The sequence below is a fragment of the Spermophilus citellus genome, assembly GCF_964194105.1.
Source record: "Spermophilus citellus genome assembly, chromosome: 15".
Taxonomy (NCBI): Eukaryota; Metazoa; Chordata; class Mammalia; order Rodentia; family Sciuridae; genus Spermophilus; species Spermophilus citellus.
Window position 1 is genome coordinate 66935670 of NC_138195.1, and position 24727 is coordinate 66960396.

Below are 24727 nucleotides of genomic sequence, written 5' to 3' on the forward strand. Positions count from 1 at the left end.
ATTCAAAAGACAGAAATACAGAATTGGTAGTGCATTACAAGAAGCATAGTCCTGTAATGAGAAGGAGTTAAAAATTTATTAGGAATGGCTGTTTCTTTCAGTCTTGTAGTTCACTAGATAAAATGTCAAGAAGATTGAGTCTGAGGCCATTGTGAATGTGGGGGCCCTTGATGTCTCCTAGGATTTTCACAAATTCCCAGATGGGTATAGGTGTTTGCCCATAAGTAGTAGCAAAGCTGGATCTCAAATATAAGCGTCCTTCCCCCACTCTTAATAATATAAATTATGGGACCAGAGCCATAGAAAACCTATTCAAAAGCATTGATCCTGGGCTGGGGTTATGGCTCAGCGGTAGAGTGCTTGCCTTGCATGTCCAAGGTACTGGGTTGCATCCTCAGCACCACATAAAAAATAAATGAACAAAATAAAGTTATTGTGTCCATCTACAACTAAAAAAAAAAAAGGCATTGATCCTGGCTTGATACCTAAATGGTCTTTCTTGTTTCTGTATTGAGCAGATTCTGAGCCACACCTGGATTCAACAATTCAAGTTTTAATTTATCCACAACTGGATCTCTGTAGCTAAGGACCATCTTACCATCTCCTCAGTGGTACTTGTCATTCACTTTCAGCTGGGAACTGTTTTTTTTTTTCCCAATGAAAATTACAGTGAAAAACAATTTATACATGTTAATCATAAAAGAAAATTGTTATGAACTCAGTGGGGTGTGGAGAGACACAGGCCTAATGGAGACAGAGCTGTGGGCCCAGCAGCCAGGACACTTGTCAGTCCAAAAGGACTGTGGCTTCAGGTACTCAGCCCAGCAAAAGTATAAATAACTCGTGCTGTTGATCTCTGGGACAGCCTGGACATAGCTGAAATAGAAGCTATTCGTGTCAAGATTCTACCCAGTCTCTATTAACGTCCCTGGCCTGAAGTGGCTTTTTTTTTTTTTTTTTTTAAGAGAGAGTGAGAGAGGGAAAGAGAGAGAGAGAATTTTAACATTTATTTTTTAGTTATTGGTGGACGCAACATCTTTGTTTGTATGTGGTGCTGAGGATCGAACCCGGGCCGCACGCATGCCAGGCGAGCGCGCTACCACTTGAGCCATATCCCCAGCCCCTGAAGTGGCTTTCTCCTGGCCTGGGCTAGCAAGCAACTTTAAAGTCTCCTCCACCCAAGCCACACCTTCTCTGCCCATCCTACTCTTAGGCAATTTATTTGTGTGTAGCACAGTCTCCTTGTTCTGGACTGGAGAGTACAGAAGCAGTCCCTTGAAGACTGGAGCCACTAAGTCCCAGCAGGGCTGGATACTTCCAACTCCTGTGTACATATTTGAACACTGAATCATTTATTCCTCACTTCATCAAATAATAAATTCTAGTGTGACGATTATCATGATTATGAATTCCTTGCTGTTCTGTCATATGGGCATGCCATAGCTTACTTAGTCATTCCATATTGATTTTCACACCTAGTTCTTAATGAATTTAGAATTCTAGCTTTCTTGTCTATAACAGATTAGAGTCTGCAAAATGCAGGATTATAGTGATGAACAATGACAACAGGGAAACTTAGCATAGAACTGGCATTGCCCAGGGGCCCAGGTACTGAAGGCCTGGTCCCAGCCCTTGGCACTACTGGGAGGTGGTGGTACATTTAGGAGGTGAGGCCTAATAAAGGAAGTTAGGTCACTGGGGGCATGTCCCTCAGGGGATATTAGAACCTTGGCCTCTCTACTTCCTCTCTCTTTGCTTCCTAGATGCCATAAGGTGAGCTTCTTCCTCTGCCACAGTCTCCCACCACCATGTGCTGCCTCACCACAGGCACAAAAGCAATATGGCCAACTGGCCATCGACAGAAACCTCCGAAACCATGGACCAAAATAAACCTTCCCTCTTTTTAAGATGATTATTTTAGTTATTTTGTGATGGTCACAGAAAGATGATTAACACAGGTGGTCGAATAGTTAGAAAACGGATGAAAAATGAGCTAACTTCAAAGTAAAGATAAAAGTAGACAGCAGCCATGAGATGTGCAGGAGACGGAAACCCAGGACAGCGAGGAGCACTTGCACTCATTGTGGTATGTTTGAATCACAAAGGGCCTTGGGAATAGTGTTTGTAATGATGAGAGAAAAGCGGCTTGGAATGCTGGAATGCTGAGGCAGGAAGATGGCGAGTTCAAAACCAGCCTGAGCAACAGCGAGGCACTAAGCAACTCAGTGAGACCCTGTCTCTAAATAAAATACAAAATAGGGCTGGGGATGTGGCTCAGTGGTCGAGTGCCCCTGAGTTCAATCCCTGGTACCAGAGAGAGAGAGAGAGAGAGAGAGAGAGAGAGAGAGAGGTCTAAAGAGAACAAACTGTCAAGAATCCCACTGCAAGTTGTTGGAAGTACCCAACTCCATAGACCAGATTTCTAGTTCGTGGGGTTTAAATGTGATGAACCAGTGCTTTACTGCACTCTTGCCCCACACCCCGCTCCTCTGCGACCAGTGCAGAGGAGAGGGCTGGTAAGCATCACATGGGGAAGAGAGCGCTTCTTAGAACGTTAGCACTTTCAGGAGGCAGGAACAAGGTTCAGACTCAGTTTTTCCAGCTTCAGGTTTTTTTGTTAGTTCAGAACTTGTGTTGTTTGTTTATTTCCCATTTAGAAATCAAAGCCCCTAGATTTTGAGTGGGAGACAACATTAGAAAGTACTTGGGAGCTATTCACGTCTCATGAAGAAAGAGAAAAAGTAACCTACAAATTTAAACACCAAGCAGAAGAATTACATTAAGAGGGAAGCCAAAGGTGGGAGAGGTGGACTGGATCCTTGAGGGTCTGGCCTAGCAAGGGGGAGGCTGAAGCAGTGGCAGAAGCCGCGTCACACAGCTCATGAGTATGCAAAGGAGGCTGAGCTATCCCAGAGCAGCAGCAGCTCCTCGTCTCCAGTACAGACAAGCACAAGTCCTCTCTGGAGACCAGCGTCTCCCATGTAGGTCCTGAGAAATTTCTAAAGATCAATGTCAACCAAAAATAAGCTCACATTCAAAAATTACCAATCTCGGAGGGGAAACAAGCCCTCGTGAATTCAAGTCCTCAGGAACAACAAACAACACTGCCCCTTCCTGGCTTGTGTCCACAGCCAGCATCTCTAACCCGCCTCAGTCCTGCCTCTTCCCATCCCCTGCAGCCTCTATGTCACCACGGACTTCATTCTCTCACAATTCCATCCTATCTATAAGATGAAATCCAAACTCCTTAGCATGGTGCAAAAGGCCCTTCACAACAGAATTCCAATGTCCCTTCCCAAACTCAGTTCTTCCCATCCTACTTTCTTCCCCAACCCAAACCCTTTCTTCTATGCTGCACAGGAACATCCCTGAAAACGCCATCTGCGTTCTGAAGCCTTTTCACTTGATCCTTCTTCCTGGATGCCCTTCTAGTCTTCTCCAAATGGTAAACTCCTGCTATAGTTTGGATCTGGAATGTTCCCAAAGGCTGGTGCATTGCAGGCTGGGTCCCCAGCTGCTGGTGCTATTGGGAGGTGGTAAAAACTTCAGGAGGTGGGGCCTTATTGGAGGAAGTGACCACTGTGAGTGCAACTTTGAGGGGGGTACCAGCACTCCATTCCTCCTCTTTCTCCTTGCTTCCTGGCTGCCATGAGGGGAGCAACTGTGCTCCACCATGTGCTCCCTGCCATGATGTTCTGCCTCACCAAAGACCCAAAGTGAGGAAGCCAAGTGACCATGGACTGAAATATCTGAAACTATAAGCCAAAATGTATCTTTCTTCCTTTAAGTTGATCTTCTCAGGTGTTTTGTCACAGCAACAGAAAAGCCACCACACTCCTGATACCTTTTCATGACAACATAAATGGCACCTCCTCTGTGAAGCTCCTCAGACTTCCCCTTAGTCATTTCTTCCTTCAGACTCCTTTATAATATCTAGATGATCACAGAGGGCAGAAATTTGTTAGTAAATTCTTCAGCACTTGACTCACTCTGTTTTCCCAGAATATATTTATTGAGGCAATAAAAAAATAGTGAGCTTTGGAATCAGACACACCTAAGTTCCAATCCTGTCTGTCATTTTCTAGCTTTAGGACCTAGAACAGCTGTTTAACTTTTCAGACCCTACCACCATAAAATGGAAATAATAGATCCTGTCACCTTGGACAAGGCCCCTTACTCCTCCCATTTCCATGGTAGACATCATTAATCAATCACTGCACTCTTCCCCCTGAGTTCAGACCAGCCCTGGAATTTTTAGTGCAATGCTCAGGGCGGTTCCAGCCAATCACACAAAGCTGGCACATAATACAAAACCTGTTTCTCATTTTGGTCATGGAGTAAACAAGACACCACAGTAGATCACTTAATATAGTATTTGACTCAAGCAGATTTTCAAAGAGTGACACCTATTTTATTTCTTCAAGTCTAAGATTGTCAGATACATCGCATATGTAACATGCCTTGGGAGGGGTTGGGAAACATTACCGTATTAAATATACACATAACTTTAAGATACACTCTGATTTTATTTATGTATTCATTATTTTTATGATTTTTTAATTGTCATTGTTACTGGGGATTGAACCCAGGGACACTCTACTACTGAGAGCTACATCCCCAGACCTATTTATTTATTTACTATACTTTTTTAGTTGTAGATGGACACAAAGTCTTTATTTTATTTGTTTATTTTTATGTGGTGCTGAGGATCGAACCCAGTGCCTCACACGTGCCAGGCAAGCGCTCTGCCACTGAGCTATAGCTCCAGTCCCTTTATTTTTTATTTTGCTAAGTTGCTGAGGCTGGTGTCAAACTTGGGATCCTCCTTCCTCAGCCTCCTGAGTAGCTAGGACTACAGGTATGTGCCACTGAGCCTGGCAAGACACACTCTGGTTTCAGAGATTAAAATCTGGGAAAGGTAAGTCCAAGAATGGGGAAATCTAGTTAGATGGTTGAATGAATGAACTTCTAGAGAGATGCTGGTGACCCTAAGAGCCCTTCTGATCAGGAATGCCTGCCCACCCGGGCCCTGGGTGTGGGTGGAGAGCCAAAAGGTCTGCCAACCATGGTGCCAGCCACGGTCCATATATACTCCCCAGCCAGTGGCACCAAGGAATGCCAGGAAAGACGTCTGCTCGGATCCATCCCAGCCTCCAGAGGGGGTGGCCCTGCCCCAGCACAGGGCTTTTTTACTTCTCCACTTTTTATGTGCTAAAATACATATCACATATATGTATTTCAACCATTTTGAATGTACAGTTAGGAATGTGGATTCCATTCAGAGTGTTGGGCAACAGTCACCACCGTCCATTTCCAAAACGTTTTCCTCACCCTAAACAGAACGTTGAGCTCATTAAACACTAGCACCCAGCCTGGCCCCCACCCCAGCCCCACCATTTTCCTTTCTGTCTCTAGGAATGTGACTCTTCTGAGACGCTCACTCAGTAGAATAATCTATACTTGTCCCTGGGGTCTGGCTCATTTCGGTGGTGCGTTTCTGGGGTTCACCCACACTGTGGCCATATCAGAACTTATTAGTTTTTGGGGATTCTCCCTGTTGGACGTCTCTGCCACGTCCTGCTTCTCTCTTCCTCTGTGGATGGACTTGGGGTGTTTCCACTTTGCTCTACTGTGAACAGTGTTGTAATGGTCTCCGGCCATTGGCATAGAAGCATTTGTTCGAAATCCTGATTTTGGCTCTTTTGAGTTCGTACTTGGGAGTGGACCTGCCGGGGTCGTAGGTGGTTCTGTGTTTAGCTCTTAGAGCAGTCAAGCCTACCTCTCTCTCTCTCCTTATTTATTTAATTTATTTGGTGGCGCACTATAATTGCACATAATAGTCCGCTCTTTGTGGCATATTTGTACACACACAGAACAATTTGGTCAATTTAATTGCCCAGCGCCTTCTTTCTTCCTCCCCTCCCCCCTCCCCAGGGTCCCCTTTCTCCATTTTACTACTGCTTTTAAAGAATCCTCATGGCACGGCCAGCTAAGTGGTTTGGGAAGCAATTCAATGTCCATTATGTCACTTTGGGAGGTAGGAAATATCTGGAACTCATCTTCCATGGTGTGAAGTTGAGAGCATGGGCACTGGGCTCAGAACCCTGAACACCCACCAGCCGCACGACTTTGGGTAAGCTAGCTTCTCACTCTCTCTGGGCCTGCTTCCTCACGTGCAGGGGAACGGTACCTGTGTGTAGGACTAGTGTGAGGGTCGCAGCAGCTGACCCAAGTGTTTAGCAATCAGAAAATGGCCAGCTCTACCTTGGCCCTGGCTTGTGAAGAACTGTTCTGACCAGTGCTGTGACCGGTGGACCACTGAGTGCCTGAGGGGCTGAGGCTGCCCAGGGACATGGTGGCAATCCTAGAAGCTGGGGTCTCCCTCAGAACCCAAGTTTTGTTAAGATCCAATGAGGCCCAAGAATGGGGCTTTTGCTACTCACAGATGAGACAGGGAGGTCACGTCTGCAAAGATGCCCTCTGGGAGGGTGGAAACCTCATTGCCGTGGAGGGACCTGAGGAGAGAAGAAGCTGCAGGGGCCTGGTCCAGAGACAGGGACAGGAGCCCCAGTGGAGGCGCAGTCCCAGTCCTCTTCTGAGAAGGGACAAGCAGTGAAGGAGGAGGGAGCCCTGAATAGTCCCGGTGGACCCCCCCTGTCCCCCAGTCCTTCGGGAGAACTCTTTTCGTCATCAAAAGTAATTCAAGCCGCAAGTTTGCATTGCCGATTGGACTGGTGCGCCTGCAAGCCCTCCCTCTCTTAGCTGGAGAGGTTGATAAAGAAGTTCATACAGCCAGCCACAGGTCAGGGCTGGAGGAATGTCACCTTGCTCCCCGGTGGGGCTGGCAGTGGCTGTCATGATGGACAGAACAGAAGGCTTTGGTCACAGGGCAAAACCTTAAGTAGGAACTTGTGGAAAAGGTGCCCAGATCTCTTGAAAGCCAAACATTTTCAATCTGAATAGGAGGCTGTTCAGATGCAATAAAGGGCTACCCTATCTTGGGACACCCCTCCCCACACACACACCCCAGATTCATCTTGAGGGGTGACAGCAACCCCCTTTCTCACATCCTTTCCCATTCGTGACTTCGCTTCTGTAGGGGCTTGCACGCAGGTGTTGTGGACTCCCACCTCTGAACACAGCATTCGTCCTGCCCGGGCCCCAGACACAGGGACATTGCTGCCCACCAGGTGGTGGCAGGGCCCCAGGGGAGGTGGACTCCTGGAGGAATGAACTCTGAGGGGACTTACAGCAGGCGCAGGGAGCGGAGCCCCTGGAAGGCCAGAGGAGGGATGCACTGGAGGGCATTGTAGCTGAGGATCCTGTGGGAGGGAGGGAGGGACACTGGATGACAGAGAGGAAGGTACCATTTCTATTCTCATCTCATGGATGAGGAAACCGAGGCTCCAGGTAGTGAAAAGAACTTCCTCAAGGCCACGTTATTAAGTTATTGGGAAGGATTTTCATTAAAATTCTCAGTTTCGGGGGGGGGGCTGGGGTTGTGGCTCAGTGGTACAGCGCTTGCCTAGCACACGTGAGGCCCTGGATTCGATCCTCAGCACCACATAAAAATAAAGGTATTGTGTCCACCTACAACTAAAAAAATATATACTAAAAAAAGATTCTCAGTTTCCACAGTCCACACATTAAACCACCTCTCAAAATGCTTTCAGAGAAATGACTCCATTCAAGGAAGACAAGCAGATGAAGAAAGGAGATGATACCTGCAACAGCCCCACCCTGGACACACCCCTGCGTCCACCCACTGATGAATGGAGGAACAGACTGGGCACATTCATGCCCGGGAATACTGCTGAGCGGTGAGAAGGAAGGGACCGCCGACGTGCATGAATCTCAGGATCATTAGGCTAAGCCACAAAAGCCAAGCCAAAAAGAGCTTGTTTTGTAAATGGTTACATAAAACTTTTAAAAAATGCAAACTAATTATAATGACAGAAAACAGATCACTTATCGCATGGGTCTGGGGGTTGGGAGAAGTGCAAAGGGACATCAGGGGTCCACTTTTTATTGTGGTTAGTTTCCTGGGTGTGTGCATATGTCAAAATTTATCAAGTTCTACATTTTAATGCAGGCAATTTGTTGTATGTTAATTATACTTTAGTAAAATTACTTTTTCTTTTTTGAGCACTAAGGATTGGACCCAGGGGCACTCTACCACTGAACCACATCCTCAGCCCATTTTATTTTTTTTATGTTGAGATAGGACCTTGCTAAGTTGCTGAGGGTCTCACTAAGATGCCCAGACTGGCTTGAACTTGTGATTCTCCCACCTCAGCCTCCCGAGTCTCCAGGATTATAGAAGCTCTTTTTAAAAATAGTAAGATATTAAATGGATGACCAAAGACCTTTCTTATGCCGGAAGCAAAAACCAAAAAAAAAAAAAAATAGCAAGATAAATGAGCTGTCCATATTACAGGAAAGGCCAGGCATGGTGGCTCACACCTGTAATTCCAGTGGCTGGAGACGCTGAGGCAGGAAGATCGAGAGTTCAAAACCAACCTCAGCAACAGCAAGGTGCTAAGCAACTCAGTCAGCCCTTGTCTCTAATTAAATACAAAATAGGGCTGGGGTGTGGCTCAGTGGTCGAGCGCCCCTAAGTTCAATCCCCAGTACCTGCCCCCCTCCTCCAAAAAAAAAAAAAAAGACATATCACAGGAAAGGGTCTGCCCTCCTTGTGGCTGGCAGGGTCACTCAGATCAGGACTTGTCCGCCTCGGCATATTGACAGTTCTTGGTCTTGGGGACCATCCTGTGCACTGAGGGGTGTTTGGCAGCCTCCCCGGCCAATGCCCACTAGATGTCAGCACCACCCTCCCTCCAAGTTGTGACAACTACACATGTTTCCAGACATTGCCAAATGTCCCTGAAGGGCAGGATCTATAGCTTGGGAACACAGTCCTAGACAGAGGTGGCTTCCACACACACAGGCTCACAAAGGGCCCTTTCAAGGCTAAATCTCCCCAAGAAGGAGCAAATTGCCAAGGTGTCAGGAAGCCCGGGGAGTGGGGACCAGCTGACTAGCAGGTCCTGGGGCAGGTAAGTGCAGGTGAGGAACCCGATCAGGTCTTGCTGGCCTCAGCCCACCTTCTCCTCTAGAGACTGGCTGGGTCCGGACCCCCTTCCCTTTCCGGAAACTGGCTCTACCATTTGACCTAGACAGCAGCCTGGGAAAATCCCTATGTTTGTGGTGCAACACAAGGAACATGAGGTGCTGGGAAAGCAAATGAGATGCACTCTTTTTAAAAAAATTTTTTTTGTTTTAGTTGTAGTTGGACACAATACTTTTATTTATATGGTGCTAAGGACTGAACCCAGCATTCCGCACGTGCTAAGCGAGTGCTCTATGGCTGAGCCACAATCCCAGTCCCAAAAGAGATGCTCTCTTAAGCACCAGGAAAATAAAAGGGATGCCTCTTAATACCTTCTGATAAATTACTTGGAATATAATTAGAGATCACATGAAATTTCTTAGGATAGGTGCATAAAAATGTTCAGAGAGTCTCTGCTGACAATAGGCCAAGTTGGAAATGACCCAATACCCATTGATAATAGAGTGAATGAGGGAAGTATGGCAATGAAAAAAGTAACAGCAATGAAAATGACTAGACCACAGCTACACACAACAGGATGGGTCTCACAGACATAATAATGTCCAGCAAAAGGGCTTCTATTTGGCTTACATTTTTTAAAAAATGCTCTGTTTGTTTTAATGTAGTAGAATTAAATGGTGAGGTTTAGAAATGCATATGTAGATGACAATATTACAGAGAAAATCAATAAGTTATCATCATCAGGTCAGGACGGGGGCTATGTCGGGTGGAGTGGACAGAGGGAGCAGTAATGACAGGTAGAGACGGGGCTTTGAAGTGCTAACATGGCTCTGTTTCTGACTTAGGTGTCTACACATGTGCTAGCTTGATGATTATTGGTTAAACGGTGCCATTTATATTTTTTCACTTTTCCATATGTGTTGTATTTCACAAAGAAAGATATATTTACACTTGATCTTAGACAAAAGGCTGAGGAGACACAATGAGAGATGTTTTTAAAAAGTCTTTCTGCAGGGGAGGGAGTCTGCACATGGTCCTGTGAGTAACCAGGGAGCAATGCCCAGGATAATAAGGCTGAAGCCAAGCCCCTTATGCCCCCACCCAGGCCCTGCTGGGACTCACAGAGTGGTCAGCTGGCTCATGTTGGTGAAGGAGGAATTGCTTAAGGTACTGATCTTGTTATTACTCAGGTCCCTGGAAAAAGCAAGAGCATCATCATTTGCAAAGAGAGAACTTAATCCCAGGTCAGGGCCCTCCCCCACCTGCTCTGGTCCTTCCCCATGCAGGAGGACCACAGCTCCACTGCTCTGGTGGGGCAAGGGTGGAGAGGCAGGCGCACTGGGCTCACAGCTTTGAATTCCCTGGTGTCCCTCTCTGCCACCTTTCCTTCTTTGCCCCTCCCCTTTCCAGGAAGAGCTGGCTATCCCCCTTTTCACCACAGAAATGCTCCTGGGGAGGGCACTGCCCCCTCCCCCTCCCCCCTGCCAGTGGTCCTCTCTTTCTCTCTGGTGTGTGCTAGTGCACAAGCCCCCCTGGCAGTTCTGCAAGGGAGAGAGTAACCCCACTTTACAGATGGAGACCAGGAGTCTCAGAGTGATGAATTCACCCGGGACCACCTAGCTGGGCACAGGCAGACCCTGTGTGACCCTGCAGCAGCTGGCACACTGACAGTATCACTCTGTCCCCTCCTGACCTCTTCAAGGGTATCCTAGCCACAGTTGGAACTTCATCAGAGTAGTCCACAGAAAGCCTGGGGACTTGCAGTATTTTCTCTTTCTCTGTCACCAGTCACCAGCCACCAACCATGCTCTTCCACCTCCACCCCCACTGGATGGCTCAAAACACACTCTTGAGGTCATTAAGCAAAGACAGGTATTTGGAGATACAAGATTCTATAGAATGGAATTAGCCAGTCTTTGAACCTATTGTTACCAGTCCACAGCAAGAAAACGTGTGCCAAAATGTGATCTAAACACACAATTTAGTTTAGCAAATGTTGTTTGCATAGCAAGAGTTTCTCAAGGAAGGAAGGAAGATGTCAATTTGCACTCTGGGACGGGCTCCTTATCTAAGTACAGATCTGTCACAACCGTCCTCAGACTGACACAGGTCCCCGGGGCCACACTTCCTGATCCCCCTTGAGGATGGGGGAGTTGTGAACAGAGACGGCAGGTCTGACCCAACCATGCAGGAAGGGTGTAATTCCCAACCATGGCCACTAGGTGGAAAACAGCTCTGGCGCAGGTGTTTTCCCCTGGGAAGAGGGGATTTAGAATCAGGATCTGTCCAAAAGGAACTTCCTGAAAAGCTGGAACCAAGATAATTAGATGCCAATGGCCTGCATATCCTCTGAGGCAGGGCAGAGATACTCAAGCAGCCTGAATACTCACACGAGCTGCAGGTACTTGAAGGCAGACAGCTGTCCCGGAACCAGTGTGAACTGGTTCCCATCCAAATAGCTACAGAGAGAACACAGAAGCATGAGTTTGCCCGTTCTCATTTGTTGCTTGCATTTACATCCACAGCCCCATAGGAGCTCAGACACCAAGTCCAAATCAACGGAGACTGGCACATTGCCATACTCAGGGTTGGTGCAGGGCAGGTGAGTGAGTAGGCCACCGTTACATTGGCTAGTGGCAAAGCCGTGGTTTCACTGAAGGAATGTTCACCTTGGAGCTATTTATGACAGCAAAATGGAAACCATTAAATATCCAATAAAAGGGGACTTGACATTTAGACCATCATCGGTTCTCATGAAGAATATGATGTCACTAGTTAAGAAAAATCACACTTGTAAGAGTTTTCATGAGAGGGGAAGACTCATGCGTGGAAAAGGTAATGTTACTCCCTCTGTTAAAGGAGAGCTTAGTTTAATGGGATGAAGCCATCGACCTGGAGACTTGTGTCATCAGGTGACCTCAGAGAGGGAATCCAAGAAAAGATCCGAGTCTCGTTGGAACTGGTGCTTTCTGCAAAGCCCTGACCCTCCTCCCAGTCAGCCCTGCACTGGGGCACCTCCTCCTCCTGCCTCAAGAAAGGCAATGTATTCCTCTGAATCAACAGCGAGGCCCTGAACTACTCACAGTTCTGTGACATTCTTGGGGATGCCCTTGGGCAGAGCCCGGAGGTGTTTGTTGCTGCACCGGACCACAGTGTCCAGGCAGGCGCACTCCTGGGGGCACTGCGGGCGGGGCAGGCAGCCCCCCTCCTCTTGGCCTAGGGAGGAAGGGATGAAGTCCTGGTCAGCAAGGAGGATGGGACTTTTTAGGGCTCCTGCAATCAGGGCCAAGCTCAAGAGGGTGACCCCATAAGTCTCAGGAGCAGCTAGGAGGCAGGTCTGTGGGTTAAACATACTTACATAAAGAAAATGCACCAAGATGTTACTTGATTTTCTGAGTGATGGGATCATAGGTAATGTTTATCTACTTCTTCTACTGTACTTTCCAATTTTTCTGCTATAAGCAATTACTCCTCCTCTAACCACACAAAGACACCTCCAAGTGGGGGAATTTCCGTGTCCCTCCCCATCAGCCAGCCTCCCCTCCCCACTGTGTCCCTCCCTTGGGGCGTGTGAGAGTGCTGCCTGACACTCCCTATCTTCCTGACCCATCCTGCCAGTTAGCTGGGCTCCGCTCACCCTCTCGCCTGCCCATGGGGCCCGGGTATTACCTTCCTCACACCTGAAGTCGGGGAAGGCCACGTCCTGCAGGGGGATCTGCCGCAGGAAGTCTGGGTTCTGGCATCGCGGGTTCCCTGTCACGATCTTCCTCTTGCGCAGCCAGTCGCCCAGCCAGGCCAGCTGGCAGTTACAGTTGAAGGGGTTGGCCAGGAGGTTTCTGGAAGGGGCAGGACGTGGGGCCATCAAGACACCCGGCCAGTTTCATTTGACCTAGCAAGGCCCCTTTCCGTCCACTGCCGTAGGACTTGCCGCTTACTGGCCCCACGCACCCAGGGCTCTTTCCCACACAACCAACCATTACCCAGAGGGTCAGTTTGGGGGAGAGAGACAGAATTCCAAAGTGGTGGAAGCCATGTTCCAACAAGCCAAGAGGTCCCACCCAAGATTGCCCCCAGGGATGGCTGCTTCCAGAGCCACCATCCTGCCTGTCCCCTGAGGCCGGGACTTACAGCGTGGAAAGGGCCTGGAGGGTGTCGAAGGCTCCGGGGGAGATGGTGGTGATCTGGTTGTCATAGAGCGAGAGCAGCCGGACGTTGCGCAGGCCCGTGAAGCTGTCGTTGTGGATGCAGCTGATGCGGTTGTTCCTCAGCATCCTGCGGAGGAGGGGAGAGCCCTGGGCTGTGGCCCGCCACAGTCCCCCTGGGTCACACGGCGGTGGCCACCACCAGGTGGGTCCCAAGGCTCCTCCAGAGGCTCTGAGCCGCAGAGCAGGAACGGGGGCCATGGCCATGGGCACACGAGGAAGAGCTCCGAACGACTGTGCCCACCTCCAGACCTTGCCTCAAGGGTGCCTGGGCTGTGCGCCTCCAGTCTACCCTGTCATACCCTGCAGCCCACGGTCACTCACTCCCTGGATGGCCAGTGCTCCTCCCCATCTCCAGGCCATGCTCCACCCAGTGGCCAGTATCTTGTCCCTCTCCAGTTTAACGCTCCTTAGTGATCTTCAGATTGCCCACAGTTTAAACTCTGCCGTGACCTGGGATACTACGTCCACCCAGCCCTAGACCATCTTCTCAGAGGTCAGGTGTAGTCGCCCCCACCGTGGTCAAGGGCCCCTCACATGGCTCCATTGCATGGCCACCCCTACCCCCACCCAGAGGGCTTTCTGGACGCCCTTCCTCCTCATCTGCACTGGGAACAGCCTAGGTTCACCCTCTGAAACCCAGCCCAGACAAAAACAGCCGAAAACAAGCCTGGAACAGACTAGGCCAGTCAGGAGAGAAACTAAAGGGTCTGGGTAATGCTCATGGAGTAGGTTCACCTTATGAGTAAGCAAGGACACCTAGGAAACATTCCATTTCTGCCTGCCAAGTTGAGAAATTATCAAAAACACAGTAATAATAATAATAATAATAATAATAATGATGATGCCAGGGTTGCCGGGAGTGTGGATGAGAGGCCACTATCACACACAGCGGCACACAATGGCTGGGGACCTCCCTGGTTGTGTGGTGAGTACACAGTCTCCAACAGGCCTCTCTCCCCTGCCGCTGGCTGGTCCACTCTGGGGACTCCACCAAAGGGAATCCTCAATACCACAGTGGGCACAGAACGGTATGCTGAAGACATGGATCACAGCCTTGCTCAAAATAAAGAAGTCAGAAACAGCCTAAATCTCCAGCGATGATACAATATATAGTCTTCCAAATTGATGTTGTAAAAGAAAATTTATCTGCGTCTAATAGAAGAAAAAGTAGGCCCTAATCTTTATCATGTGGGATTAGGCCCCAACTTCCTTAATAAGACTCCTATAGTGCAAGAATTAAAACCAAGAATCAATAAATGGATGGAATCAAACTAAAAAGTTTTTTCTCAGCAAAAGGAACAATCTGTGAGGTGAACAGAGAGACTACATCCTGGGAGAAAATCTTTACCCCTCACACATCAGATAGAGTACTAATCTCTAGGATATATAAAGAACTCAAAAAGCTAAGCACCAAAAAAAATAATAATAATAATAATCCAATCAACAAATGGGCCAAGGACCTGAACAGACACTTCTCAGACGAGGATATACAATCAATCAACAAATATATGAAAAAATGCTCATCATCTCTAGCAATCAGAGAAATGCAAATTAAAACTACTCTAAGATTTCATCTCACTCCAGTCAGAATGGCAGCTATTATGAAGACAAATAACAGTAAGTGTTGGCGAGGATGCAGGGAAAAAGGCACACTCACACATTGCTTGTGGGACTGCAAATTGGTGCCGCCAATATGGAAAGCAGTATGGAGATATCTTGGAAATCTGGGTTGGAACCACCATTTGACCCAGATATCCCTCTCCTCAGACTAAACCCAAAGGACTTAAAAACAGCATACTACAGGGACACAGCCATATCAACGTTTATAGCAGCACAATTCACAATAGCTAAACCTAAGTGCCCTTCAGTGGATGAATGGATAAAAAATAAATGTGGCATATATACACAGTGGAATATTACTCAGCAATAGAAGAGAATAAAATCATGACATTTACAGGTAAACGGATGGTGTTGGGGAAAATAGTGCTAAGTGAAGTTAGCCAATCCCAAAAAAACAAATGCCAAATATTTTCTCTGATATAAGGAGAGTAATTCATACTGGGGTAAGGAGGGGGAACATAGGATGAATAGATGAATTCTGTATAGGGAAGAGGGGAGGGAGGGAAAGGGAGAAGGCAGGGGATTAGAAAGGATGGTGGAATATGATGGACATCATTATCCAAAGTACATGTATGAAGACACGAATTGGGTGTCAACCTACTTTATATACAAACAGAGACATGAAAAATTGTGGTATGTATGTGTAATAAGAATTATAATGCAAAAAACCCAAGTAAAAAAATGTATGAAGAAAAAAAATTAAAAAAAATAAGTAATTCAAAAAAAAAAGAAAAAGAAAATTTAATGATAGGTAAAGGTGCCCATATTATGTTAAAGGAAAAGATTATTAGATAAAATTTATTGTCGGGTTCCATTAAAATGTATTTCAATTACACAAATGAACAGCTCCTCGTCATTACAGAACAGCATGTGCCCATAGCAAATGATATTGTAGGATATACTTGGAAATTGACTAAGAGGGCAGATCTTATCTCAGGTGTTCTTATCACACTAGTGATAATAATGATGAAGAGGGTGGGGGTAAACTTTTGGCAAGAACTGATATGTTTATGACATAGACTGTGGAGATGGTTCCACAGATGAGCTATATTTCCATATATGTACGTATGAGCATATGAATGTGGGTGCAGGCACGTAGATATATGTATATAAAAGACCAGAAGGACAGTTGTTAATACCCATGATTAACAGCAGTCTTTTCTGGTCAGTGGTGAGGTCATGGGCACTTCTTTGCTATGTCTGCACTGCCCCTCGTGTGATTTTGTAGCCTTGGTCCTGGTCGTGGGCACCCTCTTTCAAAAAACAGTAGGTAAATATAAGAAGGGAGGAGGCAGCTAGACAGGAACAGCCCGGAAAGATGGCCAGGCTATACGCTCAAATGAAAGAATCAAGCTGCAAAACACAGAGCCTAATCAAATCCCCTTTTTGTTAAACAAACAAATGAGGATCCACAGGGAGTCCTGCCGCACGTTCATTTACCTTCCACCAATGCAATGATACACGCTCAGAAGACAAATCCACACCCTGCTGCAGAGCTGGGATTTCAGCCCGAGCCGGTGGCTTGCCAGAGCCACCTTTTCCAATACTGTGGTCACGAGGCATGTGTGGTCATTTCAGTTTAAATGAATTGAAATTAAATAAGGGCTCCACAGCCATGTGGAGATTGGACAGTGTAGACCCAGAACAGTCCCATCACTGTGGAAAGGCCGGGAGGCAACCTGTCTGCTGGACACTAAACATCCACAGGGTCACCTGAAGAGCACGGTCACTGGCTGGAAAGGGGCTCCCTGCAGCGTCACAGAGTGCTCATGACCCTGAAGCCCACTGAGCTCCTGGGCTCTGGCTGGCTCTGAGAATCCCAGGGACAGTGTACCACCCTGCCCTTCTAGCTACACCAAGTCACCTGGCAAGGTCCCCTCACAGCTGTCCAGTCCCTCTTGCCTGTAGTTGTGCTGTATTCATGTAGCCTGACCCAGAGCAATGCAGGGGGACCTCAGGAGGGCCCCATCTTTCCATCCCTTCACCAGTCATCGCACTTGCCCCAAGGAACAAGAGAATGGGCCTGTCCACCGAGTCATCCATGTGGGAATGCCTGCCCCACCATGCAGGGTCCTCAGCTGTCCTGCAGCGGGGCCTGGGGAAGGCCATCTGCCTCCTCTCTCGAGCTTTCCCTTTAGTGCATGCCCACCCCGTGGCTGGGCTTTGTGCCCCTGCTGCGCACACTCACAGCGTCCGCAAGCCATCCAGACCCCGGAACATGCCACTCCGGATGGACTCCAGCTGGTTGGCGGTCAGGTGCAGCTCGCTCACGGAGGCTGCGCCCTCGAAGGCCCCATCTTCGATTTCGGACACCTTGTTGTTGCTCAGGTTGCTGGGAGAGGAGCGGGGTGGGGGGAGAATTTCAAATGACCATCACCCAGGAGCACCTCCCTTCCTGCACTCAACACCCCATGACCCCTTGAGAAGCTCCCCCAACCCCAGCCTTTTCCCTCCCCATCCCAGGCCAGTATCCTGATGGGCACCTTCCCACCAACAAGTGACTCACATTTTCTTCAGATGAGTAAGTTTTTTAAACATCCCAGTGGCCTCCAGGATGGAAATTTCATTGTTGTTCAATCGTCTGCAAGAGGCAGGTACATGCCAATAAATAAATGGTGGGTATTAAGGCACCTTCTGCCCTGGGACGCAGACCGAGGGGACTCCCTGATGGATGTATCTGCCAAGGCCAGTGGTTCTCATCTCAAAGGAAGCCTGGGCCTGGTACTGGGGGAGAGGTGAACAGGCAGATTTTTAACATTAAAAATGTCATGAAAATTTGTATACACAAAGGACAGAGACATGCAGGCATCCAAGCACGTTATACTTATCTACACAAATTCATGTTTTTAGATAGAGAAAAATAATAAAGGATGTTAAGCCCCGACTTGAGCTCACGGAATCATGTCCCTGAAGGTAGACAAAAGCATCACTGAAGAAAGCCACCCCTAGTTCAGGATGGTGGCCCTCCCTGGTGTCAGAGACTGCTTCGAGGGGGTTGTGAGGCAGAAGCAGTGGGCAATGGGGATGAAGGCTGTGGTTCATGTCTCCTGAAGTCCCCCAAACACAGCTGGACAGGGGAAAGCCTGGAGTGGGCCTGGGGCCTGGGGGTGAACGGGAGCTCAGTGGGGGGGGGGCGGTGCAGGGTCAGGGCCCTCACAGCTCAGCCGTGGACTGGGGGATGCGCTCTGGGATCTTGGAGAGCTTCAAGCTGGAGCACTCCACCACGCTGGCCTCGCAGCGGCACTTGTGGGGACAGGCGACATCACTGCTGCACTCGCTGTTCAGCTGGTAATCCTCCGTGCCTGTGGCGAGAAGGAGAGCTGGGCAGAGGGCAGGCTCCAAGCAGCATGGCCAACCCAGGGCCTTCCAAGTCCCCCATTTGGCCCACTCACAGCCACTGCCCCTCCAGGCTGGCCCCCACTCCTACCTGGAATGAAGTACTGTTCTTTGGCTGGGGAGAGAAGCAGAGAAATGTCATGATGGAGGAGCAGCCAGGCCTGGCCCCATGTCCCACCTGGCTGAAGGCACCCCAGGAATGCAGCTGGTGGCTGGTATGAGGGCCTGAGTCCACCTTCCCAGCTCCTGATGCAGAAGCCTTACTCCAGAGCCCTCGTGTTCCTCGCCCAGGTCAGTGCTGAGGAGCACATCCAATGAGACCTCTCACTTGCAATGAACAGTGGGGACTGCGCCGACCTTGCTGTAGCTGCCCCAAAGTCTGAGGAGGCTCTTAGCCCACTGCAAAACCTCGCGGGCCTCCTAGGGCTCAGTACAATGAAGAGGGGATGAACCAACATTGAACCTAGGACAGAGGGTGGGGCCTGCGCCCTCTAGCCTGACTCCAAAGTGCCCAAGGACACCCTCTTTGGAGCCACTCAGGAATCATCACGGGGTCCCTGAGCAGTCTGAAGACAGAGCAGCAGGCAGTTACCTGAGCACCGGAACTTCTTGCTCTTGATCTGTCCGATGCGCTTGTTGGCCAGGCGCCGGGGGCTGGCGCAACGGGCTCCGCTCGTCTCGATGGGATTCGTGCGCAGGAAGTCCGCCAGCCACTTGAGGTTACAGTCACAGATGAAGGGGTTCTGGGCCAGATGCCTGTCCAAAGCCGGTCAAATTGGCCATCAGAGACCAGGACTGCAAACCTGTGCCCACCTCTACCTGCATGGGGTCTGGCTGCCTGCTGGGGCCAAGGTGGCTGCTCATGGCTAGAAGACCAGGGCCGGTCCTGGAGTATGTGAGGGTGGGGTGACCCCAGGGTGCACCGTGCCACCCGTGGATAAGGCCTCTCAGTGCATCACAGGAAGGGAAAGAGTTGCTGAACTTCCTGCGTCCCTCCACGCCTCACTCTGTTCCTCCTCTTCCAGCCCACCTTCCCTCTCTCTGCCTGGGACACTTCACAAGCATGAGTGAAGGGAGGAGGGACCCAGAATCTGGACAGAACACCCTTGTTCATTCACAGACAAGGCCTGGAAAAGGTGAGGGAACTCAGGAACATCGATGCCACCTCAGGCCATGGCCTTCAGACCTCCCCAGCAGCCACGGGCCCTGACCGTTCCTTCTCCTGCAGACTTGGGCAGCAGCAGTCCGTCTTCCATAGCCATTCTCCAAGAGGGGGCCATGACTGAGATGGCAAGGCTGGGCCTGCCAGAGCTGACGCGCTGCACCCAGAGTCACTATCCCCAACCAGGTCACAGGGTCAAGGCCTCTCCTTGGAAAGCTTACAGGCCATTTCTCCACACAAGGAAAACTAAGAAAACATTACCGAGTAGCTGCTTTCTGGGGGATCGCTGGGGCCGCCTTGCCTGGCTGCCTGTGTTACCAGCAGGTGCAGATGGTGATGTGGGGAACAGCTGACAGATGATGGGCTGTGACCAACATGGTGTTCCCATTTGTGGGTCCTGATTGCCCCCAGCAGGCTCAGGCCAGCCACATCTGAACCAGTGCAGCAGCAGCTCTGCCCACCTGCATCTGGGCCACCACCACATGGGCACACCCTGCTCATGGCTGTCCCAGAGGAGACAGTGGAGACTGGCTACCTACCTGAGAGGTAATGAGTGACAGGGCCAGGGCCAGCTCTGGGGCACTCGCCATACTGTGGCCACTTCTCCTTCATCTCAGAGTACCCTTCAGGTCATCTCATGTGTTGGCCTCAGCCCAGCCCCCGCCAGGTGCTGCAGAACTCTCCAAATTGAGGAGAACTCCGGTCCAGTATCTGTGTCCAGCCCAGCTCAGAAGCTGGCCACTCTCTTGTCTGACCCTCTCCTCCCAGGCTCTGCCTTCTGGCCCCTGCTTTGGAAGTTGGCCTCCCCCAGCCCCGGCTTCTCTCATTTTCCTGTCCAAATCTGGCTCCTCTCAGTTCCACCAGGTGAGCCAGGGCCTTCCCCTCTTTTCTGCATCCAGCTCAACTTTTATTCCTTATTTGAAATTGCCAATTTGCAGAGAAGATAAGCTTGCCGACTTCCGGGGTAGAGTGTGCAGCTAGTACCAGCATTTGGGGACAGCTTAGGACCCTCCCCAGCTGCCCGACCACATCTGTTTGTGCTTAGTGCTCCAGCCTCTGCTGAGCTAACTGCTCCCCTTTGTCACAATAATGGCAGAAAACCAAGTCAATCCTGCTGTTTCCACATACATTCAAATGGCCCAGGGGTATGGACGTATCCTTTTAAGAGCATTTGGGTCAAAAGCAAGCTATAAAACTCACCCCCCCCCCCACACACACACCCACAGGGACAAGTGGCTGCCATATAAACCTAAGCATTTGATACAAATTAGAAATTTAAATAGCAACCAAGTAGAGAGGGTGGAAAGAGCAAAGGCCCAGGAGGAAGAAGAACAATCTTGGCACAGGATAACCCCAAATCTGCCACCCAGGTGGCCACCACTGTGGGAACATTTCTGATGGTGGAAGGAAGGGAAGAGGTTCTCTGACTTTCTTGGAATAGGCTTCAGGGAGCTACAGCTAGAAATCTTTGGGTGCAAATGCTGTGCATCATTAATCATTGAAAAAATGCAAATTAAGAACCACAATGAGATACTACAGATTGGGATGGTTATAATAAAAGAGACTTTTTGTTTTGTTTTGTTTTTTTAAAGGCAAGCAACACAATGCTGGTGAAATCGTGGAGAGCTCGGTCCCTTGGAACACACCGCTGGCGTTAAATGCTGCAGTCACTGTGGGAACGCCTGAGCTTTCCTTGACATCAGACATAAATTTACCCTGTGAGCCAGCAACTCCCAAAGAAACCAGAACACTTGTCCACCCAGAGATCTGTAAGCAGATATTCACAGTAGCATTATTCATCCTGGCCCCAAAGCAGAAAAGATCCAAGGGTTTATCAGCTGGAGTGGATAAACAAAATGTGGACTATCAGATATAATGGAAAAATTGGGGGCAATTATAAAGGACACAGTAATGAGACACGCTACACACCGGTGAACCTCAGAAACACGACACCAAGGGAAAGAGGCCAGTCACAGATGACGGTGGGTGCATGATTCTTTTTGATGAACCAGACAGAAAGTGCAATCTACAGAGCGGAGCATAGAAGAGGGGTCTCCTGGGGCCAGGGCTGGAAGTGGGGATCGATTGCAAATGCGTACAAGGGACTGAGGGAGGAGCCGTGGAAATGTTCTAAAATTGGATGGTGGTGATAGTTGAATAACTCTGGGGGTTGACTATAAAGGTCACTGAACTGTGCATCTAGAATAGGTGGGCTTTCTGTGTGTAAGCTACACATAAATAAGGCTGGGTTATTTGGTTTTGTCTTGTTTTGAGTTTGAGAAACGGGTCTCACTGCGCTGCCCAGGGTGGCCTGGGACTCCTGGGCTCCAGAGACCCATCCGCATCAGCCTCCCCCGTAGCTGGGACTACAGGTGTGCGCTGGGACTACCTGGCAGATATTTTAAAAAGCTGACAAATCTCTTGGGACAAGTAAAACTTTAGCAAAATTAATATCAGTATCATGACACAAAGTACTTGGTCACAAACCTTGGAGCTATGGACAAATCTAGCAAGATTTGATGAATTTAAGGGCTCAGGTGTGATAAAACAAGACTCAAGTCAAGGAGTTGGGGGGCAGTCCAGAGTTGAGGAGAATGTCTGGCTGTTCCTTGGATTAGTATTTCTTGTATTCTTCTTCCAAATTGTACTTTGGTTGATAATTTATAAAAGGGCCTCATGAGGTTCAGTTTTGCTTCACAGCCTTAAACAACGAGCTCTGTCCTGCAGAGGAAGGGTGATCGAGGGAGCAAGCTGATTTCTGAGTGATGATGAAGAGGTGCTGGAGACCAAATCTCTGTGAGCTATTCTGGGTCCTTGGTGACTGACATAATCTCTCCCTGCCTCAGTTTTCTTACAAGTGAAATCAAGGGCAATAGACCCTACCTCACTAGGGGTATTTTAAGTGTGGAACTAAATAACATATGCAAAGAGCTATAGTTGCCTGTTTGAGTCCCTCCGTCCCATCCCCTATCTCCGCAGCTTTCCTGTGTGTGGTTCCTGGTCTTTAAATCTCCTTAGCACATTTCTCTCAGAAGTTCCACCATCTGCTCAAAACAACCTTCCTTGCTGGTGTCCCCCTGTGACCTTTAATTTCACATACCTGGTAAGGTTTCCCATGAGGCCCCAGATTCCTCTCTCTGGCTATAACTGAATTAATTAGCAGGACTCAGGCTACAGGTGAATGTGAGGGCTCTCATGAGTTTGTCCCTGTGGCTGACGTCCCACTGATATCCAGAGTCCCCAGGAAGAGGCTCTGTGCCCTCTACTCAATCAATCTGGAACCTCTCCCGGCGCCCACCTAAGAGGTGCACCACCCAGCAGGGATGACAACAGTGAAGGCCGTGGTGACATTAAGAATCAATGCTCACAAAATGCTCACACAATGTGGCTCACGGTCAGAACACCCAGCCAGCCAGAGGCTCAGTACCAAAGGGGCAGCAGGAAGGAGAACCCTTAAGTATTGGGTTAACCATGCAGCAGACGAGAAGCTGCCCCATGCAGAAGTATTACAGCTAAAAGGGTAGGGCTCTTTCCTGAAGCCTAACCACACAGCATCACCAAACGGAGAAGGAACGTTAGGATCCAATTACACCATTCTCAGGGTCCCTGGTGAATTATTGGGCATTGAGATCAATGACTGTTTTTATTACAAAAAGAGGCATGAGATAAGAACAAAGGAGAGGCAGTCAAAGTCGGGAAGATGGGGGCCAGTTCAAAAGGACTTAGATGGGAGGGGGGGCATGAGAAGAAAGGAAACCTAAAATCTATAACAGGGGCAGGATACCCCCACTCCCTCAGGCACCAGCTCTGGATTCCCTCCTTGCTGGAGGAATCTCTCTCTCTCTCTCTCTCTCTCTCTCTCTCTCTCTCTCTCTCTCTCTTCTATCCTTTAAATAAAACTTTTTCGCTTTTGCCTTGGTGTTTCTTGGGTTTTAATCTTCAACACAGGGGGAACGAGGACCTGATCCTAATTTTTAAGACTGGATTCAGCAACAGGCATCTCGTGCCTCCTGATCAGAGTGCACAATCCCACCTTGGAAATCCTCTTGCCAGAAAACAAATCATTGATTGTCTAAACCTGAACTTGACTAAACATAGGTCTTCCACCTGGCAGGACATAGGCCACTCTGTCTCAGTCCCACAAGGATGCGGTCAGCCAAGTCCAGACTGGGAAACTCGACAGAACCCAGCACACAGTGTCTTCAACAAATAAATTGCAAGGAAAAAAGGAGAATGAGCCCAGCCTGTTGACACACTCCTGTAATCCCAGTGGCTTAGGAGACTGAGGCAGGAGGATGACAAGTTCAAAGCCAGCCTCATCAACTTAGCGAAGCTGTAAGTAACGTAGGGAGACTCAATCTCTAAATAAAACATAAAAAGGGATGGATGTAGCTCAGTAGTTAAACACCCTGAGGTTCAATCCCTAGGGATCCCCCAAAGAGAGAGGGGGGAGGTGAGATATGAAGAGGACACCTATTGACAAAAAAAAAATGACCTAAAGGACATGTCCACCAGTAGCAGCAGATTGTGTTGCCAGGTCTTATTTAAATCTGGATTCCATTGAACTACTAAAAAGTTGTATAATATAAATGAGACCCAGGAAGTCCAAACACTAATTAGATATTTGATGAAATTAAGAAATTGCTTTTCGATGTGATACTAATATTGGGCTTTTGCTTTGCTTTGTTTTGATTTTGTGTGTGTAATGCTGGGGAGGGAACCAGGACCTGGTGCATGCAGGGAAGGACTCTGCCACTGAGTGACAGCCCCAGCCCTGGGGATACTTTTGAAGAACCCTCTCTTTCAGTGATAGGGATGAAGTCTGCATAGAGTAACTCTACGGATTTGCTTCAAAATAGTTTGGGTGTCGTGGAAGTGGGGAGTCACCGCTAAAACAAGACTGGCCAGGAATTACAGCTGGGTGATGAATACTGAGGGTTCACTCTGGGTTATGGTTTGGATGGGAGGTGTTCCCCGAAAGCTCACGTGAGAGACAATGCAAGAAGGTTCAGAGGAGAAATGATTGGGCTGTGAGGGTCTTAACCCAATCAGTGAATTAGTCCTGGGACAGGGATTAACTGAGTGGTACCTGAGTGGTGGGGTGTGGCTGGAGGAGGTGGGCGTTGGGACATGTCTTTGGGGTCTATGTTTGTATCTGGCTGTGGAGTCTCCCTCTGCTTCCTGGTTGTCCTGTGAGCTGCTTCCCTCGGCCGCGCTCTTCCACCATGATATTCAGCCTCGAGGAATGGAGCCGGCCTTCTATGGACTAAGAGCTCTGAAACCGTGAGCCCTCAAATAAGCTTTTCTTTCTCTACCAATGTGCTGGTAGGATCT

At 48.8% G+C, this 24727-nt stretch overlaps 2 protein-coding genes across 3 annotated transcripts in view; one reads left to right on the forward strand and one right to left on the reverse strand.

Annotated features, from left to right (window-relative positions):
* Nucleotides 1-22470, forward strand: part of LCOR (ligand dependent nuclear receptor corepressor) — a 180466-nt gene extending 157996 nt beyond the window's left edge. Inside the window, exons 8-9 of the mRNA XM_081267061.1 lie at nucleotides 7674-7820; nucleotides 20986-22470. Of these exons, the coding sequence (XP_081123187.1) occupies nucleotides 7674-7820; nucleotides 20986-21007 (169 nt within the window). The 3' untranslated portion in view covers nucleotides 21008-22470. The remainder of the gene's footprint in view (nucleotides 1-7673; nucleotides 7821-20985) is intronic.
* Nucleotides 1-24727, reverse strand: part of SLIT1 (slit guidance ligand 1) — a 154571-nt gene that overhangs the window by 21027 nt on the left and 108817 nt on the right. For both annotated transcript variants that reach the window (XM_081267069.1, XM_081267070.1), the window contains 12 exons: nucleotides 18824-18987; nucleotides 18323-18346; nucleotides 18053-18197; nucleotides 17402-17476; nucleotides 17084-17227; nucleotides 13199-13342; nucleotides 12740-12906; nucleotides 12154-12286; nucleotides 11461-11529; nucleotides 10193-10264; nucleotides 7251-7322; nucleotides 6444-6515 (listed from right to left, as the gene is read on the reverse strand). In XM_081267069.1, the coding sequence (XP_081123195.1) occupies nucleotides 6444-6515; nucleotides 7251-7322; nucleotides 10193-10264; nucleotides 11461-11529; nucleotides 12154-12286; nucleotides 12740-12906; nucleotides 13199-13342; nucleotides 17084-17227; nucleotides 17402-17476; nucleotides 18053-18197; nucleotides 18323-18346; nucleotides 18824-18987 (1281 nt within the window). The remainder of the gene's footprint in view (nucleotides 1-6443; nucleotides 6516-7250; nucleotides 7323-10192; nucleotides 10265-11460; nucleotides 11530-12153; nucleotides 12287-12739; nucleotides 12907-13198; nucleotides 13343-17083; nucleotides 17228-17401; nucleotides 17477-18052; nucleotides 18198-18322; nucleotides 18347-18823; nucleotides 18988-24727) is intronic.